Genomic DNA, 24418 nt, shown 5'->3' on the forward strand with positions numbered 1-24418 from the left:
ACTGTTCCTAGGAGTGAATATTTGACTTCAAATGGTGTGAAATTAACGGACAATCAATGAAGTATGTAGAATTGTGATATCCGAGAAGAATTTAAGTCTAAACATGTTGAGTGATCTTAGTTCTTGTTATTTATCTTTTTAATTAGCTATGTTTGATCAGAAGTCAAATGATTCATATTAGTATCACGGAAGCTGATCAAAGAGCCACTGATTTCTTTATTTGCTCTTTTAATGAAAGAGATAACATTTCAGTACACATCCTAATTAGAGGTTACAGCGTCCAGAAACCCTGGCTGCATCTGGCATTTATCAAAGTGGGAACTTTGTTTAATTCCTCAAAAATGATGTCATGTTTAGAAAAAAAAATCACTTTAAAAAAAGTATGAAATCTCTATTGTAGGTTATCTCCTCGCAAAAAATGAAGTTTATTAATAGATACAGTAATAAATGTATTCTACAATCGGTTTATTTTCGACTCGCTACGAAATCAGTAGTAATGAAAAGTTCGCTACAAGTAGCATAAAGGAATAACTCGGTTAGCCAGTCTGCTGTTGACAGGCGTTCAGTGGTGGACAATTTATCTTTAACCTTTGTAATGGAAATTCCTAAGGCCTGTCGGAACAATCATTATGGACGTTTGTTTTGTTAATTACACGACCCCTGAGCCACTTAAATTTTCCCGACCATTACTTACTTTGTAAAATGAGCAAAATACATGTATCTATCGCAAGAGAATTTAAAGAAACAGGAGGAATTTTGTAATAAATCCAGCTTTTCAATTTGGTGCTCGGGCACAAATAAGGACGTCGAAAGAAATTAGATTACCCCAGAATGAAACCTTGATTTTTTTACCACGTTTTTTTTTTCTTTCCCCGTTGATACTATTATTAATTTTTGGCTGATAGAAGAGTTATTTTGACATTTAAATTTCCAGTCAGCGTGTGGTTACTTGATCTCCACCGAGGGTTAGCGGCAAAATCTCTCACTGAAGTTATTGCTGGCTCAGTTATTGTGGTACTTATACGATAAATGCCACTACGTGGTAGAGGCATATTTTCGGTAGCATGCGACAAAACTCGACCAGAAAATCGACTATCATTTCACGTCTAAGCCATGAACGTTAGATGATACCAGCGACTGAATAAACGAACTTGAAAAGCGCGTTTTAATACGTGCAAACTGAAAAAAACGGTCAAAAGTTGAAACAAGCCTATTGCGTTGAGTTTTAACCAGTTCGTAAGGGACAACGGTAACTTTATTGATATTCACTCAGCAAGTCGAGAGAGATCTACAAATACATAACAAATAGCTAAGTGATATCGATAAAATAGATATAATAATAATTATTTAAATGGCTTTATCTTATCAAAATAATTTTCTTCACACAAATTTGAATAATTCGACAAAACGTAAATAAAATAAAGTATCACATTATGCTCAAAAATAATGCACGAATATTATGCGCAAACATATCCCCATGCAGACTAAGGTGTTTCGTTACATTTATGCCGGTAATGTCCTACGTTAATAGGGTTTCTGATCATGTTAAGGAATGCAAGTAAGATTGTCTGCTGGGACCCGCTTTTCGTCTCCTGGTCCAAAAAAGTACTTTTTGTTTCCGGTGTTCACTTTCGAGAGTACTGAAATTTTATCGATTAAAGTACTGGGAAACGAAACAGAATAAACTGGTTTTCGAGATATGAGCCACACTGATATTCGTGAGGATTTAGATGTCAACATCTATGATATGTTTAAATTTCAAAGTATGGCCCGTACTTAAAGGTAGTGTTGAAAGAAATTTTTCTCTGTTGACAGAATTTTTTACATTCAGCACTGTTTTATTCATAATTCGGTCAAAAAACCTTTTTGAAGCTTTATGTAATGTAAACTCTATTATCTGCTTCCAGGCGGTATAGATTAAAGTCTTGAAAACTCATCCAAAGTGCAGATATATTCCTCTCGGTTGGAGCAATGAAATTTCATGAACATGCACTCACATGATACCTTCCTTGAACGATTACCTGTATGTCCACTGTTTTGACTTACCATAGATACTTAAATATACAAGTATGCTACGTTGTTTAATACAAGTTAGGATTCTCAGTTCTGTTATTTTTTATTCACTTTTTTTAGCGTACATGTACTTCCTTCCCAAATGCACGTTTAATTAAACACCTTAACATATCATACAATGATAAAAACTTACACTGAGTGCCTTTGGATACCAGTGAAAATTAATTAACAGTATGTTTCTGCTAGTGTGATGCACCTTTTTTACAATTATAGCGTCTCATTTTAAGTATTTATCCTTGAATTGGTAATCGATAGGAAAACTAAATTATTTTACAGCTTGAAAAAAGCATCTTGTCTCTATCATCTGCCTCCATAACCTTGGTTTCATCAACTACAAAAGACCTTAGAGATTTATACATTTGGAAGTAAAGTGTTAATTATTAGTGTATGTTACAAGTACCAACTGAATCTTAAAACCTGTGTTCAGCCAGTCATTGACCGTTTGTTTTATTCCTTTAATCATGGTGGTTTCTATTTACCCTCAAGATGGGATCTATGCACCACAGCATGCGATACGCTTGCTACTGCCGACATGTTTCAGACGGCAAAAACATTGATAGATGAATAAATAAGTGAACATAAGCGCAAGATTATTGCAAGCGCAATCAAGATTTAGATAAAATTTGGTCGGAGCTTTGCCTTGACCTTAGCCGAGAATTTCCATGCGGGAACTTAAGTCAAGACCGCTAATACACCTGAGGGGCTGTTTGGAGGGTTCTAAATGTCTGCTAGCAATTGAAAGAAAAAAGTCGAATGTTACCCATTATGCAACAACCCAATGACGTCTCTCACAATGGGTCGCTTTAAGACCAAGCTGCTGCCTTATTGTTAATCAGTAGAATCATACCACACCTGTTAAGGAGCACATTGGTGACTTTTAGTTTTCTTGGGAGCCTGTAAGGACAGTCTAAATGTTAGACAATATAAATATAGCATGAGATATCACCTGGATTGACCATTGATAGGATTTGTTCCCCGTGCAATGAAAATCAAAAGGTGACCTCAATAGAAAAAAGAATTTCACGGAGATGCATGATAATTATGTCAAATATGGATTATAAAAAAACCCAGTCGGATGTGAAGCCATACGCTAGAGTTTCATTCAGGAGGGCCGAGGTGGCATTCAAGCCTGCAAATGAAAAACTTGTTTGTCGAACCGAATGAACCATGACAAATTCTCAGTACATGCTAATATATAGATTTACTCCTACATATATTTTGTTAATTGGAAGATTTACCTTTCTGAACAGGGAGCATCGGTTGTGTGAGGGTTGGACTGAGTGTCACACTGAGTCTACTTTGACCTGTAAGAGAGGATTTTTTCGAAAATCAACGTCTGTTAAAGTTGGAGATAAAGCTTGCACGAAGAGTTGGAGTACATAACCCTGAGGTTACCGGTTAAATTTATTTATCACAGAACCATACATTTCATCCCTTTTCTCGATAAGCAAAAACGTATGCCGGAGTTGTAGTTTTTAATTTGTCGTATCATTTAAAACTTAGCTTCTCCTTCAAGATACGTTGTTCATCACTTCTTGCAAACATTTCAGATGTTTTGAAGATATTTTCGTCAAGCCAAACTAGTACATTGGTCTTCAGGGTCATTAGTATTTAAGACAATCGAGTACATAACTAGAGTCACACATTTGAACTAATCAAAGCAGTCTTGTTTACTTTAACGTGATGTGTCTATTATTTAACAGTGAATGACCATGAAGGAAACACAGGTTTGCCTTCATACAAGAAGCTATGAAAAATATCGAGCTAAAGGTTCTTACTTGTTCTGGACGAGCTTAGGTTAGTTTCGGAAGTGGAACAAACTGAGAACGAAGGAGAAAAAACTGTCAGTAAAATGATCAGGAACTGATTCAGCAAAAGGGAAACATTTCAAGAAAAACATATTTGACGGAAGAATCGTAAAAACAGAAACAGACAGGCATATGCAGGTACCTGCAGTTTCAGGGCAGGTAATGGAGGTTGATCTGGACTTATTTATGATCGTTGGAGTGCTGGAAGGTACTGCTGTAGTTATCCGGTTTGACAAGGGACTGGTGACCACCAGGTTAAGAGTAGCCACGTTCGCTTTACTTGTAGATTCAGTGGGAGGCTGGATGGGCACAGGAGAACCACCGATACAAAGGCAAATACACACTGAGGTGCACCAAGTGTTAATGCTATCATTTTTGGGGGGAAGGGGTTGAAGACTCGGTGGTTTACCACTCATTGGAGGTTTTTGACATGGACAAGAACACACGGGTGTAGTTGGGCATGGTTGCTGTGATCCAGCTGAAAAATAAAGTATGCATGAGTATGCCGTTATGTTAACATTCCTGAACTGAACAACGGAAGGGAGGATTTTTCATCTATCTATTTGCAAGGTTTTCAGAAGAGTAGAACTTTATTGTTGATTTACACTTAATAGTTGGAAGTGTCCTTGTTAATGACAGTATTTAAGTCTGTTCGTTTAATTGAACGAAACTAGTACATGGGTTAGGAGTTTTTTTTTCTACGACGAGCAATCAAAACAGAAATACTTAGAGGCACTTTGTGGCCTCATGTGACAAATTTACCTGGTTTTGGTACTTGAGATGTATTTGAAATTCTTGTCACTGTAACGATACGAACACCAGTGGCATTTATTTGGCCTGGGTTGGGTGTGACTGACACGTTGGTTCCGTTTATTTGTTCAATAACTGACGATGGTAAGGGTATCTCTGTAATCTCAAATCGACCTTCAATCAAAGAAATTGTCACGTTATGACGCTGAAAGGAAAAGCAATATGATCGTGTTCATCAGATTCGCTCAGACAGTTTACAAACCGAGGGAAATACCAAGGTATCTGCATCTCGAAAGATCTGAGCTCATTTGTTAAGGCAAATTGACTTATGAAGAATAATGCGGGACTAGGAATGCACAAGAGACAGTTCCGTTTAGCTCTTTCTTTGAAAACCTACGGTTAACACTGTTAAAGATTTTAATTCTATTCTACAGTGGCCCCGAATTATGTTGATCTTGTTATGATCTTGTCATGTGTCCGATGTGTTTGTACTTCCAGGTTTCACAGATTTCAACTTTGTCTGGTTGCCTCTACAAGCGAACGTTATAAAAATGAGTGCGAGCAAAAGATCTCTTGATGTAAACCATAACATATTGTTATTTAAAATGACGAGACAGTTACCAGTGGTATTACAGGTCATTTTTTTCATCTCCGAAATGTAAAGAAAAAGAATCTTGAATAAATAAATGTATCATTTTAAGGAGGTTCCCTAAAAAAAAGTAAACAATAAGCTATTAAGCTCATCAGTGTGTTCCCCTTCGATGTAAATACTGTGATTTTTCAACGTATTCATTGGCTGAAGCGGGTAAACAAGCAAACGGGGATAACAGTGCACGCGAGGTGAAAAACGTGATGTATGCTGATGAATTAATATCCGCAGTGCAGTAAAACTTGCTTTCGATTTCCCTAAAGAGATTCTTTCGATCGAACGCAGGGTACAAAACAACAATCTAGAATGGTTCATCCTTATTTTAACGGGTCACCAGTCATGTTTACTCATGTTTGTTGCCATCTTTCTGGTTATTTAGTCCTGTTGCCTCGACCGGGAATGTTTTCCTACACTTACCTGTCGGTTTTAAATAATACGCGCCCTTGACGTTCCACAGAAGAGATGAAAGAAGGCAAGCAACATGGATAAAGTAGAAAATTTTCTCCATGCTATAAATCGAAAAGTTGTGTTCCCTTAAGGATTTTGGTAAAGATTCCTGCAGGTAACAAATAACCATTAATTAGCTCACCAGGGGAGAGTCTTTCCATTTAACGCCAATTGATCTCATGACGTCAGAATTCTTGCATGTCTATTCGGTTTCTATCGTTCATAACGAGGCCAATTAAGAAAAAAGACAAAATTATTATGTTGTTTGGTATGATCCTTACGCGCTGCTTGTCTTTGTTTGCAATATTCTTTTCATTCACTCGCATTTATTGCCAACTGTTGCCAATCGCCAAGAATGCTGGTAGACCGGATTTGACCAGTTCCACCCACACAAATTTCCATGATTTAACCACATGCCTTGATTCACCTGCTTGCTGAGTCGATCAGAGCCAATGTAATGATTGAAACATGAGATTTTGCTTTTAGTTTATTACATCATGGACTTGCGTCTAGACATGCTGATGCTATTTGTTCCAAACAGTTTTTAGATGGGCCGAGAGGACTTTGAACAGTGATAGGTAGGAAAATCTTGTTTGCAGTTTTCTATTAGTTGAATTATTGGTTTAGTTAGCAGTAATTGAGCCTATTTAAGTATGCTCATAAGTCAGGCGGGTGACTTATAAACCGCGACTCTTTTCTAACAAAGGGATTGTTTCATTTTCTCTTAACCCTTTAACTCCCATGAGTGACCAAGACAGAATTTCTCCTTACAATATCAATATAATACCAAGCAGACAAGTGATGAGAATAAAAGAAAAATGTCAGTTAGGGGATTATAAGTTAATCCAATTCCAAATTCTCCAAACTAATATCACAAGAACTGTATGGCAGACAGTAAGGAGAATTACTAATGAGATCTTGGGAGTTAAAGGGTTAATGGTCAATGGTCAAGCCATCAGTGGGCTTCTGAGAGCTCTTTAAAAAAAAAGTCAAGTTCCTATGAACTTAAAGAAATTGGCTGATATTTCTATGTCTGTGAAAAGACAATTGTGAGACAGGCGACAAATCAAATTTCACAAATTACTGAAAAGCACCATAGAGGTGAAATAAAAAACAATTGATGTTTGCAGCATTTTTTCAAAACTCGATTCAAACACAATTTGAAGGAAAACCCAGAGAGGTTAAACGATTAAACTGCCCATGAAAATCGTGCAGTTTAGTGTCTGGAAAAAACACAAACTTTTTGGTTCGTTTGGTCATTTGGTACGGTAAGTATACAATTATTTACATCAGAGTCAGTGAAAGAGTCGTTTCACAGTAATACGCTTAATTATGTAAATTTATTGTAATTTTTTGTACATCTGAACCCTTCATGGCAATCATCTCGATCGATTCAGAATGGTTTATGATAATGACATTTGCAGACACCCTTCTCCTTTTTCCGGCGGTCACCCGGAAGTTCTACGTTTTACATTATAAAGAGTCTCTCTATCCTCTCTTGAAGGAGTATAGTTCCCTTTTAAAGTCCGACGAGACTATATTTGCGTTGCAGTTTTGAGCCCTGGCACTGTGGCACACGCATGACCGACGGTAATAGCAGCTATGGTACTTCTACCCCTAGAAACTGGGAGTCCCCCCTGACTGGTTATCCAAGGAGACAATGAAAAATGTTTTTCATTTTTCAATCTGTGAAGGTCTAAAAAAGAATTACTCTAAACAGAATGACGTACACAAGAACTTGATTCTGCAATTTCCGGTTTAAAACATTTGTAACAAATCACGATTATGAATCTCACATTTAAATGGAATTTCCCTGACCAATAAATAGGGGAAAAGATGTTATTCAATGTTACCAGTTCTGCTCAGCTGCGCACCTGTCTGGTGATTTTAGAGTTGTAGAAAATCAATTTTGAGTGAATTTCGATGTGGTGCATAGTGATCGTTGCGAGCACTCGACACTCCGTGCCGACAAAAACTTTATATTGATAGTTCAGGTAAATTCCGTGAACTATGGGTCGAAAATGGTCCTCATTATACCTAGTTCACAGCGTGTTGAAAGACGCGTGATAAAAATTTGTCAAAATCCGACATAAGTTCATTTAAGCGTGCCATTCGGTGGGAGGTATTTTGACTCTTAGTTAATTGAAACGAGAAACTTTCGTTTCGTTAAGCACTGAATATACAGAAGGCTAATAGGAAATTTGCGCAGACTACAAATGACCAGAAATATCGATTTGAGTTCTTCTGAACAAACGATTCGATAAATAATTGGACTGGAACTTTAGCAGATATCACAATATTCTTGGAGTCCGCTACTACGTAATCGAAAGTCATGTCACTTTCCTAGATGCAACTTCTCAGCGTCCATTTTGCTTTCTTTCGCCAAATTTCTGATGCGGTAAACATAGTTAGAGCCTTGCACTCCGATACAGTCTTGCTGAGTCTCTTTACTGCTAGGTTTTATTTCTGGGCACTGCTGGAAGTCTCTTGTGATACATTGCTTTGATGAACCATCCTTGCTGTAGCTTTGCTCAACATTGTTTCCGGAAAAACACTCACCTACAAAAAATATAACGTTCCATAATAATCCTTCCACTTTCTGATTCCTCTTAAATATCAAAAACCGAGACAAATCAGTTTACAAGGAAATTACTTTTGTTGTTTAAATCAGAATTAACGGGAAGAAAATATAGTTGCTCAAAAGAGATTTTGCAAAATTACGCTAAAACATGCTATCGGTTCGCAAAGATTATTCGCTGAAAGTGAGATGAATAATCAACAACCTGTGTAAGACCGACGTTTACCGTCACCAAAATCATCGTTATAAATTTAACACCAAGATAAAATTCTTCACCGTGATTCTGCACTCCAAAGTACTCGTAACCAAGCTTCTGGGAACGTTCAGCGCACCGGCAGAGAACGTCGTCAATATAGGTGTCCAATTCCCCCAGCTGCACTTTTTTGCCGCTGTATTTTGGTGAATTAATATCCATATCGGTAAAAATAAGTTCTGGTATTGGACGAGGACTGATTTGCTTGTCTTCGTAACACCCGACATTTTGAAATTGGGTGAAGCAATCCTTCTCTAAAAAACAAAAAATTCCAAAACACTGAGGACGGATTTTAGAGATAAGGTTAACAAGAAAACATTTGCTAAAAATTTAGTTACGTTATCGAGGAGGATATTCTCTATTTCAAAATTTTTATATTAAGGCCATGAGCCACAAAGTAATACCTAATGCAGAGGAAGAGGCAAGAGCAAGTTGCGGTCAAATTCCGTCCGAGTATAAATTGTTACGGGTTTCTTTCTGCAATTTTCTTTAAATGCAGCCTACCCTCGAGGAGTATTTCTTGAATATCATCCGCAGGTGAAAATAACATTTCTTTCATCAGTACTTTAGGATGCAGAAAATTAGTAAACAGAATGTGACTAATGACTCATCACTCAATCTCGTGTATGTTTCCATGAATACCTTTCTTGGGGTTGTGATTCTCTTTCACACTGTAGATAAACGCAGTAGTTTTGTTTCCACTGCAAACATGTTCATCTTCTGCATTACATTCAGCAAATTCTTTTGTAATGCAGAATGGAGAAGTGTTTTCTTTGTCATATGTCTTTTGAGCACCTTTCCCTGACCAACATTCACCTGTCACATTAATGTAAATAGAATTTAAAAGACAAAGAAAATTGAATTGACTCCAAATGAGGCAGTAAAGATCTGAACAAGTAATGACTTGAAATGACAATAACTTGATGATATTTAACATGGTGCCACTCACAATCATGATAAATGAGAAATAGAACCTTAATACAATTACTCGTCCACGCTTAACTCTGCCTCAGTCAAGCCAGCTACAAGGACGCGTCGTTACATTACAGAGACTCACCAAAATTTCCCAGTCCAAAATAATCAAAACCTTTTGATCGCGAAATCTCGGCACACCGACAAACAACATCATCCATATAACTATTCCAGCTTCCCCAGTCCACTGGGAAACCGCTGAACTTAGCGTTGTTAATGTCAAGATCTGTGAACATCAATTGCGGCAAAGGCCTCCGACTTTGCAAGTCGTTAACACAACCTCTCTTGATGAAGTCCACCAGACAGTTCTCTGTAACAAAAAAATATTGCATCTCCTTTTAGCTCTTTATTATGGGTTTACACCCCGTAACGAAATTTTTTAGATTCTTTTTTTCACATTTGAGTTGATATCAATAAAAGGGACAAAAAATCTTACCCTTCAATCCATGTCTCTTTTTTGCTGTTTCAGGAACAGGAGAGGGTTCTACTTGTGCCCCTGTTGAGAAAACAAGGATGAGCTTAGTCTTTGCATTCTACTTTTGGAAGTTGGCAATGTTAGACCGGCTTGCAAAGAGTAAAATACCGTGAACCGCCAAAACGACAATAGAACAATAGAATTGTGTCGGGTAATCATGAAGCACTGAGAAGGAATCTCTTCTTATAACGATAACAAACGACGGTGCTAAAAAAAAATCACTCGAAGCCCACCGGAAACAATTCAGAATTTCTACCAAAACCAACCTTGGGAGATGATGATGCGATAGACGAAGTTGGAATTCTGGTCTCCTGAGCACTCTCTGACTGATTGAACGCCACACTGCTGTTGGTTGGTGTCTAAACATTCCTCTGCTGTACCATACATATTATAAGTATCACCAGCCTTGACACCGGACCAGCACTCTCCTAGAAAGTTACCACAGGTTTAAGAGAGTCAAATGGCTTTTCTTTTTTTTTTTTCATTACTTTTTGCTGTGGCCGTGATAATGTCTAAAGCCATAAGATTACTAGAGATTTTGGTCAGATTTAATGGTTTTAAAGAGGAAACGGGTGAACATACCGAAAAGGTGAATCCCAAACACATTATAGTTGTTCTCATAAACTAAATTGGCGCATCTGCACACAAAATCTGGAAGCCAAACATTCCACTGATCCCAGTTGACGACTTCCTTCAACATCTTTTCAGGTAGAGCAAGTGTGCTAGTCTTAGGCTGCTTATCGACGAAGCAGCCAAGCTTTTGGTACTCGATGTTACATTTACCTGGAAGAAAAGGAAACACGGAACTTTTTTGGTCAATTGTATTATATTTGACTAATACTAGATCATAAGTAATGCATAAGTTTGCTTACAAAGCAGATGGTTATCCGTCTTATACAACTTACGAAGGTTAGCAGCCATCGCAGGGGACGGAGGAGGTGTTGTAATGGCGGTAGGAGGTGTGGCTGTGGGTAATAACAAAAATCCTCATATTATATCAATTCTTATTTAAGCCAAGTTTAAAGCACATCCAAGATCAAAATGGAATTAAGAAAGTGCTTTTTTTCTGTGGTAGGAAAAAGGTGCAAACATGGAATATGCGAAATCCATAGAGCTTGGTACCAAATATGTCGAGTGCGAGATTTGGACTCACTAATATATCACAAGGTAGGCTTTCTCCTCGTCACTCCTGCTAACATTCTTCACGATACCCGTGAATCTCCTTCATCCCAAAGAGAGAATATCAAACACCATAACGCAACATGATCGGTTTGGGCCAAACTTACCTTTGTGGCACGATTCTTTTAAAATAATGTCAAGAATTTTAACTAGATCCTTGTACTGATCGACCTTCAACACGTGATTCTTATCATTCATGGCTATGGCTGTTAACTCTTTACTATCCGCATCCTTTCCGACACCAACAGCTATGGCTCTAACATTCTTAGCCTATCGGGTAAAAGGAAACATTCTTGAAGCTAAAATTTCCTTATGTATTCTTCTGACTGACACACCACGGAACATATGATGGCACACGTTTTCGTTACACTAATGGCGTTAAAATCATAGGAAAACTCCCTTAAAGGTGTTGCAGAAGACTGGATTATTTACCTGAAGTGGTTGTAAAACCTCTGGGTACGGTTTGCTTAACACAGGGTGGGTTCTTCCATCAGTAATAACAATCAAAACATCAGGCTTATCGAGCCGGTCCCCTCCCTGCTCGGAAAACAGCTCCAGGTCAGCAAGCATAAGGGCCAAGTCTGTTCTAGTTCCTTCTGCTAAATAAGGGAAGCTCGTTATCTTCTTTCTAAGGCGTTTAAGTTTGTAAAATTCTTTGTCTGCGAAACTGAATTGAAGCTGAGGTGTTGTACTGAATACTATAGCACCGAAATGAGTCTCCTGTTCAGATACTTTAAAACGCTTGGCTAAATCGGCGACAAACTTCAAACAAAGGTTGTAATCCTCCAATGTTATGCTATCTGACGAATCAATGACGACCCCGATATCCAAGGCTTGATCACATGCTGATGGAGAGAAAACCAAGTAAATGGCTATTTTAAGCTGAGCCAGCGACAACATAAACCAAGCTGCTTTATTGGAAAAGGATCACATTTCAAAATGAAAGCTGCCTCTCAGGTAGGTTTTTTGGTTTTGATTAAGCTGGTAGCATTTGACATAGTATTGTCTAGTCATCAGTCATTTGATGCAGTCACTATTCATGATGCGGGTTCAACATTTATACAATATACAGTTTTCACTGAGGTTACCTCACTTGTTTTTACGGATCAATGAAGTTAGAGAGAGAGAGAGGATATCAATAGTGATCCTGACTTACAGGGTTCTGCTGGTGGTGTTGGCGTAGGAGGCTTTGTGGGAGTGGTCACTGTTCCTGTAGAACAAGAAATAACATAATTATGATGTACATCAAACGAAAATGTTCTTTTAACTTTCACCACTCCTGCTGGTATTGTAGGGCTTCATAACTAGAGAACACTGTTCAAGAAGTTGGAATCGAACACAGATAATTGATAAATTATAATTATTGTTGAATTCCTATTTCAAATGCTTTTACATTATTGCTGATGAAAAAAACAGTTGAGATTATCAGTTATCAGTTAGTTATCGCATCAGTTTCTCCCGTTTATCTTTTAATGAAAATGTTGGATGCTGCTGAAAGGAAGAGACTCAATACACTTAATGTCACACGAGATGTCACACGAGATGTCACACGTAATGTCACACGTGATGTCACACCTAATGTCACACGTGATGTTACACGAGATGTCACACGTGATGTCACACCTAATGTCACACGAGATGTCACACGTGATGTTACACCTGGGTTAGGAGAGGGAGTCTGAGTTCACCTGTACCACTTTGAAGATGTGCCAATGAAACAGGTTGAAAACACGAACTTCCTTAGAAACAAGGTTAGACGCGATAATTGTGCAGCCAATATTAACAAGCCTTTAATTTTGGGTGGCTGAAGGGTAAATTTCCTGTGAAATGCAACATTGCCGACGGGTTGAGTTATTATTGAGTAACGCACAGAGTATTTGGTTCATTTGTTCATTAACGATTATTAAATCAAATGTTGAAATCAACACTGCAATATGAAAAAAGCTAGCGTTTTATCATGATACTTTTAAGCTCGAACGTAAGAACCATTGTTCTTTACAAATTTGAAAGTTCTAAGGATAAAAGTGTTTAATTCTCGAGAAACTTCGTCATAAAGGATAAGAAGTAATTTATACTAGTCAATACTGTTAGTATAATGGCTTCGTGTCAATACTTTACACTGGCTAATGAAACTTTACTCGAGTACCTGTAACATCGATTCCATAAACAAAATTGACGTTCTTATCTCCGACACACTCTTCTTTGTCGTTGGGATCGCATTCTTTGTAACCTTTGGTGACACACTGATCAGAACTTCCAGCCCGGTTATATGTCTCTCCAGCTTCCGGTCCAGACCAACACTCGCCTGGATAGAATTGAGATGGACAGTAAGAAACCTCGTATATTTCATACCTAGGTAGCCTAATTTCATAGTAAACAGCAATTCTATAAGAACCTATGGGGGCCAAATTGAAATAACTAGGTTCTTATATGTGGGTTTTAACTGTATTCACACTTCACTTCCTATAATTTAATAATTGGATAGTTACCAAAGTGTTGAAGGCTGAAATAGTTGTACTTCTTTGCTTTGGCTGCCTCAGCGCATCGGCAAACTAAACCAATCATATATGTGTCCCAATTGTTCCAGTCTATGGTCTTTCCGCTGAAGACCTTGCTACGTGAGTCGCGATCAGTGGAAAGTAGCTCTGGTAATGGGCGGGGTTTCTTTCTGTCATCTTTGAAACAACCTAACTTGGTGTAATTCACTGAGCAGCCTGCAAAGAGAAGAACAAGGACAGGTTTGTTTAGATAATCAAAAGCATTGAGAGCCATGATAACTAGAATAAAAGGCAACTGGGCAAAAATTTCAGCTTCAGGAAACCATAGAATTAATGGATCAGTGGTCATCTGCAGGATACAAACACGAAGGAAAACATAGGCTTAATATTTTTTAAATCATGCTCCTCAAAAGAAGAGCCATTATTGCAAAACTGAGTAGATTTTCAAATGTCTAATTAAACTTTTAGCTCCTACAGACAAGTCAAAAGTTAAACCAGTACCCGGAGTTGCTGGGTTTGGGGTCACTGAGGAGGACACTGTAGGTGTGGCTGGGCGACTAGGTGTTGGTTCTGGAAAAAAATGAAGTAAGAGTTTTCACTTTCATTATGTCGCAGATAACGAAATTAAATTCCAAATACGCCAGTCGATTGGAAAGATGATTAGAAAGCCAAGCACATTCTACTCGCACAAAAAAAACCCACAGCAAGCACAAACTGTTGTTGAGATGTTGTTTGCGGTTGTAAGTAATTCGATACATTTACTATTCATGATCTAGGCAGAAGTTGTACTTTAGAAGGCTTTCACTGTAGCTATCTTGCTTGGTGTTAGCTGTAGAGTTATAGAATTGTGACTCTTGACTTACCGGGTTTGACTTCTGATGTTGGAGAAGGAGGCTGTGTCGGTGTGGACACAGTTACTGTGGAACAAGAATGGCATATATATGATACACATTAGGTAGAAATGCTCCTTTTGTCGTGACCACTCCTTCTACTACTGTGCTTCTTCATAACTAAAATACATTTTTGCACTCAAGGAGATGGAATCGAAAACGGAGGCCACCGATTGTAATTATATTTTTGTTGAAATCATATTCAAATGCTTATTGCGTTATAGCTGATGAGAATAAAAAGATGAAGATTATCGGTCATCAGTTGGTTATCGCTCATTTTTTCCTGTTTTCCTTTTGATGAAAATGTTTGGATACTGCCTGAAGGATGTAATTCATACGTACCTAATGTCACCGGTGGGGCGGGAGAGGCAGTCCGAGGTGGAGTGGTCACGGGTACTGTGGAGCAAATCATATGCCGCAATAAAATGCAAAGGAGTGTTAAGACAACTTATTAAAACACAAGGTGACAAGGTTAGACGCTTCAATTCTCCATCAACCTTAACAAGCCTTTATTTCATAGCAGACCCGTGCTAAAATGACTTTGGAATTTTGGTCGGTCGAGGGGCAAATTTCGTGTCAATGTAGATCTATTACAATTTCCTCAAATATGATTAGTGCACTAGCTGCTATATTTTTCACCAGTTATTCTGTAGAGTTTTAATCAGACAATGAACTCGGACAGTTGGCTTTGATCGGACTTTTGTAATCGGCAGTTAAAGCAGCCACCCATATTAAGTCCACTCAGCTAAACTCGCCAATCACAGAATTGATTACAATAACCATAGCAACAACCACTTACCCAACAAAACCAGGGAATTTCCAAAATGGAATAATTTTTTACTTTATACATTGCCTATATCGGAAGACATTGCCTATATCGGAGACATTTTCTCAGATAACTGTATTTGTTTCTTTCGGAACTTGAAATGGTCATAGTTAATTAGTGTAATTGTCAAATTCAGAATGTAATCATACTCTTACTTGACAAATCGGGCTCCCGCCAAGCGTTCGTTCAATTTTACAATCACTCGTATGACTGCAGATCGCAATGGATTCTATTCGGTTCCATTACAATTATAGATGCATAAATGTCGACGAAGTGAAATTTTTATTTGATGTAAAAAACAGGGAATTTAATCCACTTGATCACAATCGATCTTTGTAACAAATAACTAAATATAAAGAAAAGCTCGAGCTTTTAACAAAAAGCATGCATATGCTCGAGCATAAACAAATTTGAAATTCCTGAGGCTAAAAGTGATTTCTGAAGAAGACAAAGCACAGAGTAGCAGAAGTGTTTTGGAACATGATATATTCTATTATGCCGGCACCGTATCGATATATGACAAGCTGTAAATTTTACTCAAGTACCTGTAACATCGATTCCATAAACAAAATTGACGTTCTTATCGCCGACACACTCTTCTTTGTCGCTGGGATCACACTTTTCGTAACCTTTGGTGACACACTGATCAGAACTTCCAGCCCGGTTATATGTCTCTCCAGCTTCCGGTCCAGACCAACACTCGCCTGGATAGATTGGAGATGAACAGTAGTAAGCCTCACGTATTTTATTCCTTGAAGTTCATTTAAATACAGCGAGCCGATGTGTTTTTCATTATGTTGACAGATATTCTAAATCATATGAGGAAACTAATTTTTATGGATAACTTCTATGTTTTACTCAAATTATTTCTATTATAGGGATGACAAAGTTGGCTTCCTTTATTAGGGCCCGGGTTTGTTTCTAGAACCAGTGGTCAGGTGTGAGGTGAATTTGTTGTTGAATCCCATCTTTGGAGTGAAAGTATCTTTTTTTTTCAGAACAAATTGTTCATCCCACCATGACAATGAGTCCACATCCCGAGTCGGAATTTATGCACGCACACGTTCGAATGGGTCATCAGGTTGCAGTTCTCATGAATTAAGTAGGTAAATGGTGTCTTGTTTACTGACTCGATCACATTTAACTGAGTTCACAACTCGTTGATGACTAAAACATTTAAGTTGGTATGGCGGATTACGTAGCCTGAAAAATTGAGAGACCTGTTACGTATTGCCAAGAGCGAAATGCCTACGGTTCTGATGCATGGAACTACAAAACAAATTCATAATGAAGAACTCTGACTGTTCTGGGTTTACAAAGGACACAGATAAGTCGCTAATGACAAACTTCTTGAGTTTTACGATTGGTTAGTTACCAAAGTACTGAAGGCTGAAATAGTTGTACTTCTTTGCTTTAGCTGCCTCAGCGCATCGGCAAACCAGATCAGTCATATACGTGTTCCAATTGTTCCAATCTATGGTCTTTCCGCTGAAGACCTTGCTACGTGAGTCGCGATCAGTGAAAAGCAGCTCTGGTAATGGGCGGGGTTTCTTTCTGTCATCTTTGAAACAACCTAACTTGGTGTAATTTACTGTGCAGCCTGAGAAAAAAAAATAAAAGTACAGATTATTTTACACAATCAAAAGCACTAAGAGCCATGATAACTTAAATAAAAGGCGACTGGGAAAAATTTCAGCTGTGGGTAACTGTTGGAAAGTCATAAGCGTTACTTAAATTGACGGATCAGCGGTTACACGCAGGTAATATTGTTTAAATTATATGTTTATTCCCAAAATTACATTGAATTCTATATCTTCAGTAAAACGTTTAGCTTCCAAAAGTAAGTAAGTAGTTAAACCAGTACCTGGAGTTGCTGGGTTTGGTGTCACTGAGGAGGACACTGTAGGTGTGCTGCCTGGGAGACTGGGTGTTGGTTCTGAAAAACGTTATAGACAACAAAATTAGAGTCCAAAGAATTCAGTCCATAGGACATGATTGAAGAACATACAATCTACTCACACAGAAAACACGCAACAGGCACAAACTGTTTTTTGAGACCTTGTTGGCGTCCCTCTTTAAATATGTGAAATAAGCATTCTTTCATCAAAAATGTCTTAGTTAAATGTAATACTGACTTACCCATTTTGGTGCAGTTAGCGCTACAAGTGGTTACTACTCTGGTGGAGGTTGCCGTAAGTGTTTTAGTTTGTGTTAAAGTTTGGTTGTGAGTATTGGTCAAAGTTTGGGTCAAAATTGCTGTACTAGTTGCCGTCAGTGTTTCCGTTGTCTTAGCAGTGCTTGTTGCCGTCAAAACAGCAGTACTGGTGGCTGTGGCTGTAGATGTTGTTGTAGCAGTAATAACATTTGTTGCATTATACGTTGAAGTTGAAGTTTGGGTTGCTACTGTGGCAAGAGTTTCAGTTAATGTTTCTGTCGCAAGATGAGTGGTATTAACTGTGTTTGTTGCAGTGGCTGTGGTAAGTAAAGTGCTTGTTGTAATTCCCGTGCTAGTCACTGTGTCTGTTTCAGTTGTTGTCAAGGTGTGTGTGTTAGTTTTGTTTGCAGTTCTCGTCACAATGTTTGTACTTGTCGCTGTTGTTCTTATCACATCTGTAGTAGTTAGAGTATGAGTGTCAGTAGTGTTTACTATCCTTGTACTTGTAGCTGTCAGAGTCTTCGTGCTGGTTACTGGCAGGTGACTTGTTGTTACAGCTGTGCTTGTTTCTGTGGTGTGATGGGTGCTGATGGCTACTTGTGTATTTGTAGTGGTCAAGGTTGAAGTTGCGGTGACAACATCTGTCTGTGTGTGAGTCTGTGTGGTCAGTGCTGTGTTTGTTGTTATCTTCGTGTTAGTTATGGTAGCAATCGCTGTACTTGTCTCTGTTTTAGTGCTGGTTGATACTAAAGTTTTTGTGTCAGTCGCTGTCTTGGTAACTGTTGTTAGGCATGGGCCAGGTGTGGAACATGAATTGTTGGTGGATGCTGATGGATTAGGAGGAGGAACACAAGTCGCATAAATCGAAGCTTGGACACAAACCAATGGAAAGCTGCACCCTGGAATTGGACATTGGACAGGAGGCTGCTGTATGGGTGCAGGATAGGGAGCTGGTGCAGGTTGAGTGGCAGGCCAAGGAGAAGGTGTAGGTGCAAGGGGTGGTACTGATGCTGCTAATGTAACTAGTTTTGTACTCTTTTCTTGAAGAAAATATCACCAAACATTTAAAAAATATGTCAGAAAAAAAGGTTACAATTTAGTTTAATTTATCGAATTTGAGAATTGTTTTATTTGCGCAGCTAAAGAGCATCTTAGAAAAACTAAAACGCCAGCATTTCACTATATCATAATTAAAAAGTTGTCGAGGAAATTCTATAGGAAGAGCCATTTAATACTCTCGATTTTGTCCATCTTTCACCCGTGGAGAACGGTTAAGGGAAGTTTAATACACGTTTGGCGCATCAGCAGACTATGTTGCAGCCCAGTTGTATTCATAAAGCTAGATTGAGATTGAGAAGTGACGTCTTAACCTTGAAATATTAATTTGCAAATAGGTGAATTTTGGCTTATCTCGCATGCAGAAGCATAATAACCTCCAATGGCGGAAAATCTACCTTTTTCGATTCTGCTCTGTTTCGTTTAAACATAACTTTTTTTTAGCCTACAAGTTTTGAAAATTCATATTCGTTTAACCTTGAAACCGAGGGAAATCGGTGAGTGTAATGGACAATGAACAATTTTTTTCATCTCAACACAAACCCTGCTTTATATCAGTCAGGCAGTTTCGTTCATACTTTCTGGGCTAAAAGAAAAATAGCTTAAAGCAACCAAACAATCTCCTTACATACCACTGCTGCAGATTTCAACACATGTATCCAGTAACGCCCCTGAAAGCCCATCAATGTCATTCTCGCTGAACACCAAAGAATTCTTTCTTGCAGTCGTTAAGAAATCTTGATTTGTTACATTTCCCAATTTAACGTATATGACTTTTATTTGAGCAACTTTGAGATCATCGACAGCTTGAAGAATCTTTGCACTTTGTGATCCTGAAATGAGGTCAGAGTTTTTCCAATAGTAAGTTACAAGTTCCCATGGAGTTATGTTAGAGTTTTGTCCCCGACAAAGTTATGTTACTGGGATTATAAAGAATACTAACTTTGGTTTCAAACTCAAAGAAAAATTTTTAGGCAAAGCATTAAGCTTTGTGGCGAAGGCTTTATTAATATGTCTAACGGGTATTACTCTTTTCGATATGATTTAAGGATGGGTTTCTTAAAGATTTCTTTAACATTTCATGTCTGTCGAGGGATCGTTTTTCTAAAAATATTTTCCCAAGGAGAGATACGTATACGCATAGGTTAGCGATATTACATTTCTAAATGTAGTTAGTGATGTAATTCTTTTGGACCGTTTTTGTTGCACAAGGTGTCTCATGACGATACTAGCCATTTTACCCTAAAGTACCTGTTTTAACTCAACCGTAATTAAGTTGTTACATGTATCATATTTTTATTCTTTTCAATTACAACAGTTTAAAGGAACCTCAAGACCCCCTTTGATTAATTATCGGGTTTGGTGGATATAATGGACAGATATTTGTGTAGGGAAAGGTCCCCGTTAGTGTCCCCGTTAGTGTCCCCGTTAGTGTCCCCGTTAGTGTCCCCGTTAGTGTCCCCGTTAGTGTCCCCGTTAGTGTCCCCCTCATCGGCCTCCTTGATGACCATATTTTTGTGGGAAAAATAAAATATGATTTTTTTCCTCTTTGATTAACACCAATTATGCTGTACAAGCGTGGATATGAGTAGATGTTATGCCAGTACTTCATCGCCGAATGTAATTCTTCAAAGAAAATTCTGTGCAAACTGAAGGAACTTGAAAACGGTGAATGACTCTATAACTGAATAGATAGTAAATAAATAAATGGATAAAGGAATGATTTGAAAGTATCCAGGGTCAGTTTCCAATTAGAGTGTTCAAAAGTATAGTGAATGATCAGTGATTCCACTCCCAAATCTGCTGGGGGAGGTAGGGACTATATGTCAAAGGGTTGAAATAAAATAATTATGAAGGCAAGATAATTTCCCTCTGAATGAGTGATCCCCTCAACTGAACATCCAGTTATTTATGCATGTATTTGAACCTGATCCATCATGTTATTTACTTTTGTCTGACCACGACACCAAAAAAGAATTGAACCAAACAAAGACACAATCCTTCTTAAACTTCAAATAAATTAATGTAATAATGAGTGTTTTCGCACCGTCTGTTAGTCCGTTGGTAAACATCAAAAGAGCCCTTGGCACTTTGGCCCTAACTCCAACCCGAGGATCAAACATTCGCTCCTTGACTACACTCAATCCAAGATCTACCCGAGACAATCCAGAGTGGTAATTATAAGGCAACTCTGCTATTTTCCTCTTTAGATCAACCTTGTCCCTGTATCCATTGAATGGGATCGGAAATTCCACCTCTGAACTAAGTGTCATTACACTCATATGTGTTCCAAGAAGAGTTATGTCAAGGTTATCCATAAGAGTCACAACAATTGACTTCTCTTCTTCCCAAAACGACGGAGAGATGTAATGAGAGGAGTCCAAAAGGATTCCTAAGTCCATCACTTTATGGCACCCAGCTGCAATGAAAAAGAGGTAAAGAGGTAAGAGCAAGAGTCTAAGATGATGATTTGAATAATGTACAATTAATTTAATGTCTCTTGTTATCTTGTCTAGTACATTGTAACAACGTTACAATTTTCATATCATCTAACGACACAAATAAGGGCAACATTCAATATGCTTTGACGATCGTAGTGCTCACTAACAAATTAAGACCCAATGTCTGTAATGGGTTATGAGGTAGACTCATTCTATAAGTGTAAATGCTCTCAACGATTGTAAACAAATGGAGCACTATAGGGGTCTTACCAGTGGTCGATGTCGATGCTGCCGTCAAAGGGACTGGAGGTTGCGGTTGTTGTACCACAGGTGGCTCTATGGGAATATTTCTCTTAGTCTTAGGTTCATATTATTTTTGTCAGCACAATTCATGACAGTTACTTCTGTTTCTTCATGTATGACCAGTAGTTAATGATAATCGGTAGGTTTTTTTTGTTTTTGTGTCACCAATATATCATATAAGTGAGAATGTAAGAAAGCCGACCAAAAAAATTGGTTGTTAGATTACTTGATGGGCAAAACGTCTTTATCTAGCTTTCAGCTGCTGAGTGTTAGCAGTTTCGCATATTAAAGTGCTAGAAAAAGTATATATGAAATAAAAAAATAAAAAAATAAAGGAGGCAAGTTTCTAAAGAAACTGCGGTATTGCGTCGGTGGAAGAGTACAACAGGGTAATTTAGTAGTATCATCTGAGTTGATAATATCAAAACACCCTGTTATAGATGAAATTTATCGTGATTTTTAACTAGGACTAGTGAAACTTATTTAATGAATCATATGAGCAGTGACATACGCAGACTCAAATTATATCATGTGCTTTGACATGGGGTGTTGGAAAACTGGCGAGCTTTGACGCCTGGGATGTTGAGATCTGCTCTTGTTCATAATCTACATTTACGAGTCACTTAATCAAGGGAAAATGATCGGTGGTAAACAGAGTGTTGGTTGGGAGACGTCGTCTCCGTTTGAGATAATTTTGGTTTTAGACGGAAGTGGAAGGTAGTGTCATCAGTCTTCTATAATGTAAGGTGTCTCATTGCGAAATCTTGTTCAATAATCCCTTCAAAAGTTGTTTTCATCAGAAAAACGTATCTCTACACAATACCCCACTATTTTGCCTTCGCGTATCAGATTGAAGTAAACCTTTAGAAAACAGACTTTTGTTCGTGAGACTACATGTGTACATATATTTTATCAAAAACTTGGGTGGAGCCTGGAAGCATCCCTCTTTATATTCTCTTGATTTTAATCGTTGAAAAACGGCTCACCTGGCTCAACGGAAGGAGGGGGAAGTGGTTCCTTTTCGTTACCCGGGGGCCTACCACTCACTGGTGGTACCCCAGGAAGCTGAATAGAGGCTGATGCAGGCATGGAAGTCTTAGATGGATCTATATTTGTCACGTGCTCTGTACTGACAACTTGAGCATGCTCGGGCTCAGCTGGAAGTGGGTTGTTGGATACTTCTGATGCAGATGACTCGTTAATCTCTTTCCGTTCGACTTCCCCTATTGGCTGATATTCTATTTCAGTCCGTGGCTCTGCGACGATAGATAGGATTTATTATGTAAGATTCCCAAGACCCCAAGCATTTGCTTATAGCTCTGTCATTAAAAGACTTACATTTTGGGATGAAAACCATCAACAGGAGCAAACGCGCACTCCTGTTGTAGGGTGAACGAGAAACTAAAATACTGCACGCACCGCAGCAGAGTCACGGTTATAGGGTTTGTTTTCATTCTATGGTTTGTAAGTAAGTTTATTTTTCATTAATAATGAAATACAAATACCTTTCCTTTCAGTATCTAAACTGTATACTTTCTATCGACATAAATTCAGATAGGCTTTAAATCAGACCATTTTCAATCACACATCGCATCCGTTTTTCAGATCAGGATGTCTTGAAGGGTCAATGCAAAAAAATTTTTCTTTTTCTTTGAATTAGTCCTAATGATAGTTTGGATCTCGCGAGCCAAACTTATGCAAGGGCTATTGTCAAGTTGTCCTGATAACGCCCCAGTTCTCACTGATGACAATTTTCATTGAAGATCGAGAATGGGTGTCTTGCTTGTTATATTGACGGAATCCTAAAGAAATCAACGTGGAAGTTTATTTTTCTCAATTTTCAGCGAGTGCTTTAATGTTGGCGGTGATTATGATTAATAATGTGGATAAGTTTCTCAAGAAACTGTGGTGCTGTGACGGGGGGGGGGGGGAGCAGAATATAACTATATTATTTGATTTGAATTGGCCACTATCAAGACTTTCTAAAGCTGACTTTTCGAGCGTTTTCCCTTCGTTTGAGGTGACCGAATGATGACGTTCCTTCGCTCTGACAAAGGGCTAACCCTCGTAACGTCAGATTTAGAAACTCTCTAAGGTGGCCAGTTTACATTATCAATTCAGTTGATAAAACCAAATCACCTGATTACAATGAATACTAACTTCGGTGAGATGAATATCAAAGAGATAAACTTATGATATTCTCAAAGATAAAACCGGTTATCGTTTTTTTTTTTTTGCCAAGTTATACAATTAATTTTTTACAACCGTTATAAGTCAAGGGCTTTGCTTATAGGACTTTAAGGGCTTGCCCTCAAGAATACGGCTATGTCATTGCTATATGGTAAAACCACTACAATAACAAACATACCAAACAATAACAATCATAATCATAAACATGACTTAAGGATTCTCTAAAATTTTCTTGAATGCATTCGCGAGGTACATGTTATTACGATACTGTTACCAAAAATTTTATTGCTTACGAGTCTTTCAAGTCAAGGTACCTTCGAAAACAAATCAAACCTATAAAATACAACACGGTAAAAGAAAACTCGCAAGCTCGCTGCAAAGTAGAAAAGTCTTTGACGTGCGAGTAATTTTGAAATCAAACCAACCATGTACATTAATACAGGTAACCAACTTTGCCTACCTGGTGCTAAGTATCCGTCTGCCTAAAATGCTTTAAACTCACCTTCCATGAAGAGTCCGTCACTTTTTCTTGATATCGACGTAAATACGATTATCGAAAGCAGATAAAAGTGAAAATTCATGGTGCGTTTTGAAAGTGATGTCTAATGAAAACGTGAATGTACACAAAAGAATTTAAATTGGAAAACTGTTTGTTCATGTCGAAAGACTATTGATAAATAACTGTCATATTACGTCAACATCGTCTGTCCATGGGAGGTAATGAAAGAGAACTGAATACCACAACCTTTTACGCCAGTATTATGTGGAGGCGTTTTTTTTTTTTTTTTTTTTTTTTTCATACTATCTTGATATTAAAAGAGCGTGACATTTTCTCAGTTGTTAAAACGTCTCAGAACGTTATGAAAGACTGAGCT

At 38.0% G+C, this 24418-nt stretch overlaps 2 protein-coding genes across 8 annotated transcripts; both read right to left on the reverse strand.

Moving 5' to 3' along the window:
- Positions 1-1240: 1240 nt before the first annotated feature.
- LOC113685523 (uncharacterized) lies at positions 1241-6134 on the reverse strand. 5 transcript variants are annotated; one of them, XM_027203032.2, is made up of 7 exons: positions 5698-5859; positions 4644-4805; positions 4024-4359; positions 3852-3893; positions 3312-3377; positions 2926-2967; positions 1241-2404 (listed from the first exon to the last, which is right to left on the reverse strand). In XM_027203032.2, the coding sequence occupies exons 1-6, from the start codon at positions 5855-5857 to the stop codon at positions 2951-2953; spliced, it is 783 nt and encodes a 260-aa protein (XP_027058833.2). In that variant the 5' UTR covers positions 5858-5859; the 3' UTR covers positions 1241-2404; positions 2926-2950. The 5 variants fall into 5 exon arrangements, with proteins under 5 accessions (XP_027058833.2, XP_027058832.2, XP_089065236.1 ...); XM_027203031.2 differs by having other exon boundaries at positions 1241-2967; XM_089209110.1 differs by lacking the exon at positions 5698-5859 and adding an exon at positions 5870-6134 and having other exon boundaries at positions 2098-2967; positions 4644-4836.
- A 920-nt stretch (positions 6135-7054) lies between these two features.
- LOC113685542 (uncharacterized) lies at positions 7055-24276 on the reverse strand. Of its 3 annotated transcripts, XM_089208937.1 has the most exons (25): positions 24046-24190; positions 22340-22609; positions 21321-21386; positions 20657-21028; positions 19242-19442; positions 17538-18593; positions 17263-17334; positions 16774-16998; positions 15944-16102; positions 14915-14968; positions 14546-14599; positions 14184-14252; positions 13674-13898; positions 13331-13489; positions 12341-12394; positions 11617-12029; positions 11292-11454; positions 10911-10970; positions 10588-10788; positions 10272-10433; positions 9967-10026; positions 9616-9840; positions 9201-9374; positions 8582-8812; positions 7055-8286 (listed from the first exon to the last, which is right to left on the reverse strand). In XM_089208937.1, exons 1-25 carry the CDS (start codon positions 24122-24124, stop codon positions 8063-8065), a joined length of 5028 nt encoding a protein of 1675 aa, XP_089065063.1. In that variant the 5' UTR covers positions 24125-24190; the 3' UTR covers positions 7055-8062. The 3 variants fall into 3 exon arrangements, with proteins under 3 accessions (XP_089065063.1, XP_089065066.1, XP_089065064.1); XM_089208940.1 differs by lacking the exon at positions 21321-21386 and having other exon boundaries at positions 24046-24276; XM_089208938.1 differs by lacking the exon at positions 14915-14968.
- Between the last annotated feature and the right edge of the window lie 142 nt (positions 24277-24418).

The sequence above is a fragment of the Pocillopora damicornis genome, chromosome 6 (genome assembly GCF_964200805.1).
Source record: "Pocillopora damicornis chromosome 6, jaPocDami1.2, whole genome shotgun sequence".
NCBI classification, from domain to species: Eukaryota; Metazoa; Cnidaria; class Anthozoa; order Scleractinia; family Pocilloporidae; genus Pocillopora; species Pocillopora damicornis.

Coding starts and splice junctions, on each gene's coding strand:
- LOC113685523 (XM_027203032.2), bottom strand. CDS start 5,857: ATGGTTATTTGTTACCTGCAGGAATCTTTACCAAAATCCTTAAGGGAA. Junction 4,360..4,643: donor ATCTCAAGTACCAAAACCAG/GTAAATTTGTCA, acceptor TTTATTTTTCAG/CTGGATCACAGCAACCATGC. Junction 3,894..4,023: donor TACCTGCCCTGAAACTGCAG/GTACCTGCATAT, acceptor CTTCGTTCTCAG/TTTGTTCCACTTCCGAAACT.
- LOC113685542 (XM_089208937.1), bottom strand. CDS start 24,124: ATGAATTTTCACTTTTATCTGCTTTCGATAATCGTATTTACGTCGATA. Junction 19,443..20,656: donor TACCAACGGACTAACAGACG/GTGCGAAAACAC, acceptor ACCTCATTTCAG/GATCACAAAGTGCAAAGATT. Junction 9,375..9,615: donor TTTTGGACTGGGAAATTTTG/GTGAGTCTCTGT, acceptor TTAATGTGACAG/GTGAATGTTGGTCAGGGAAA.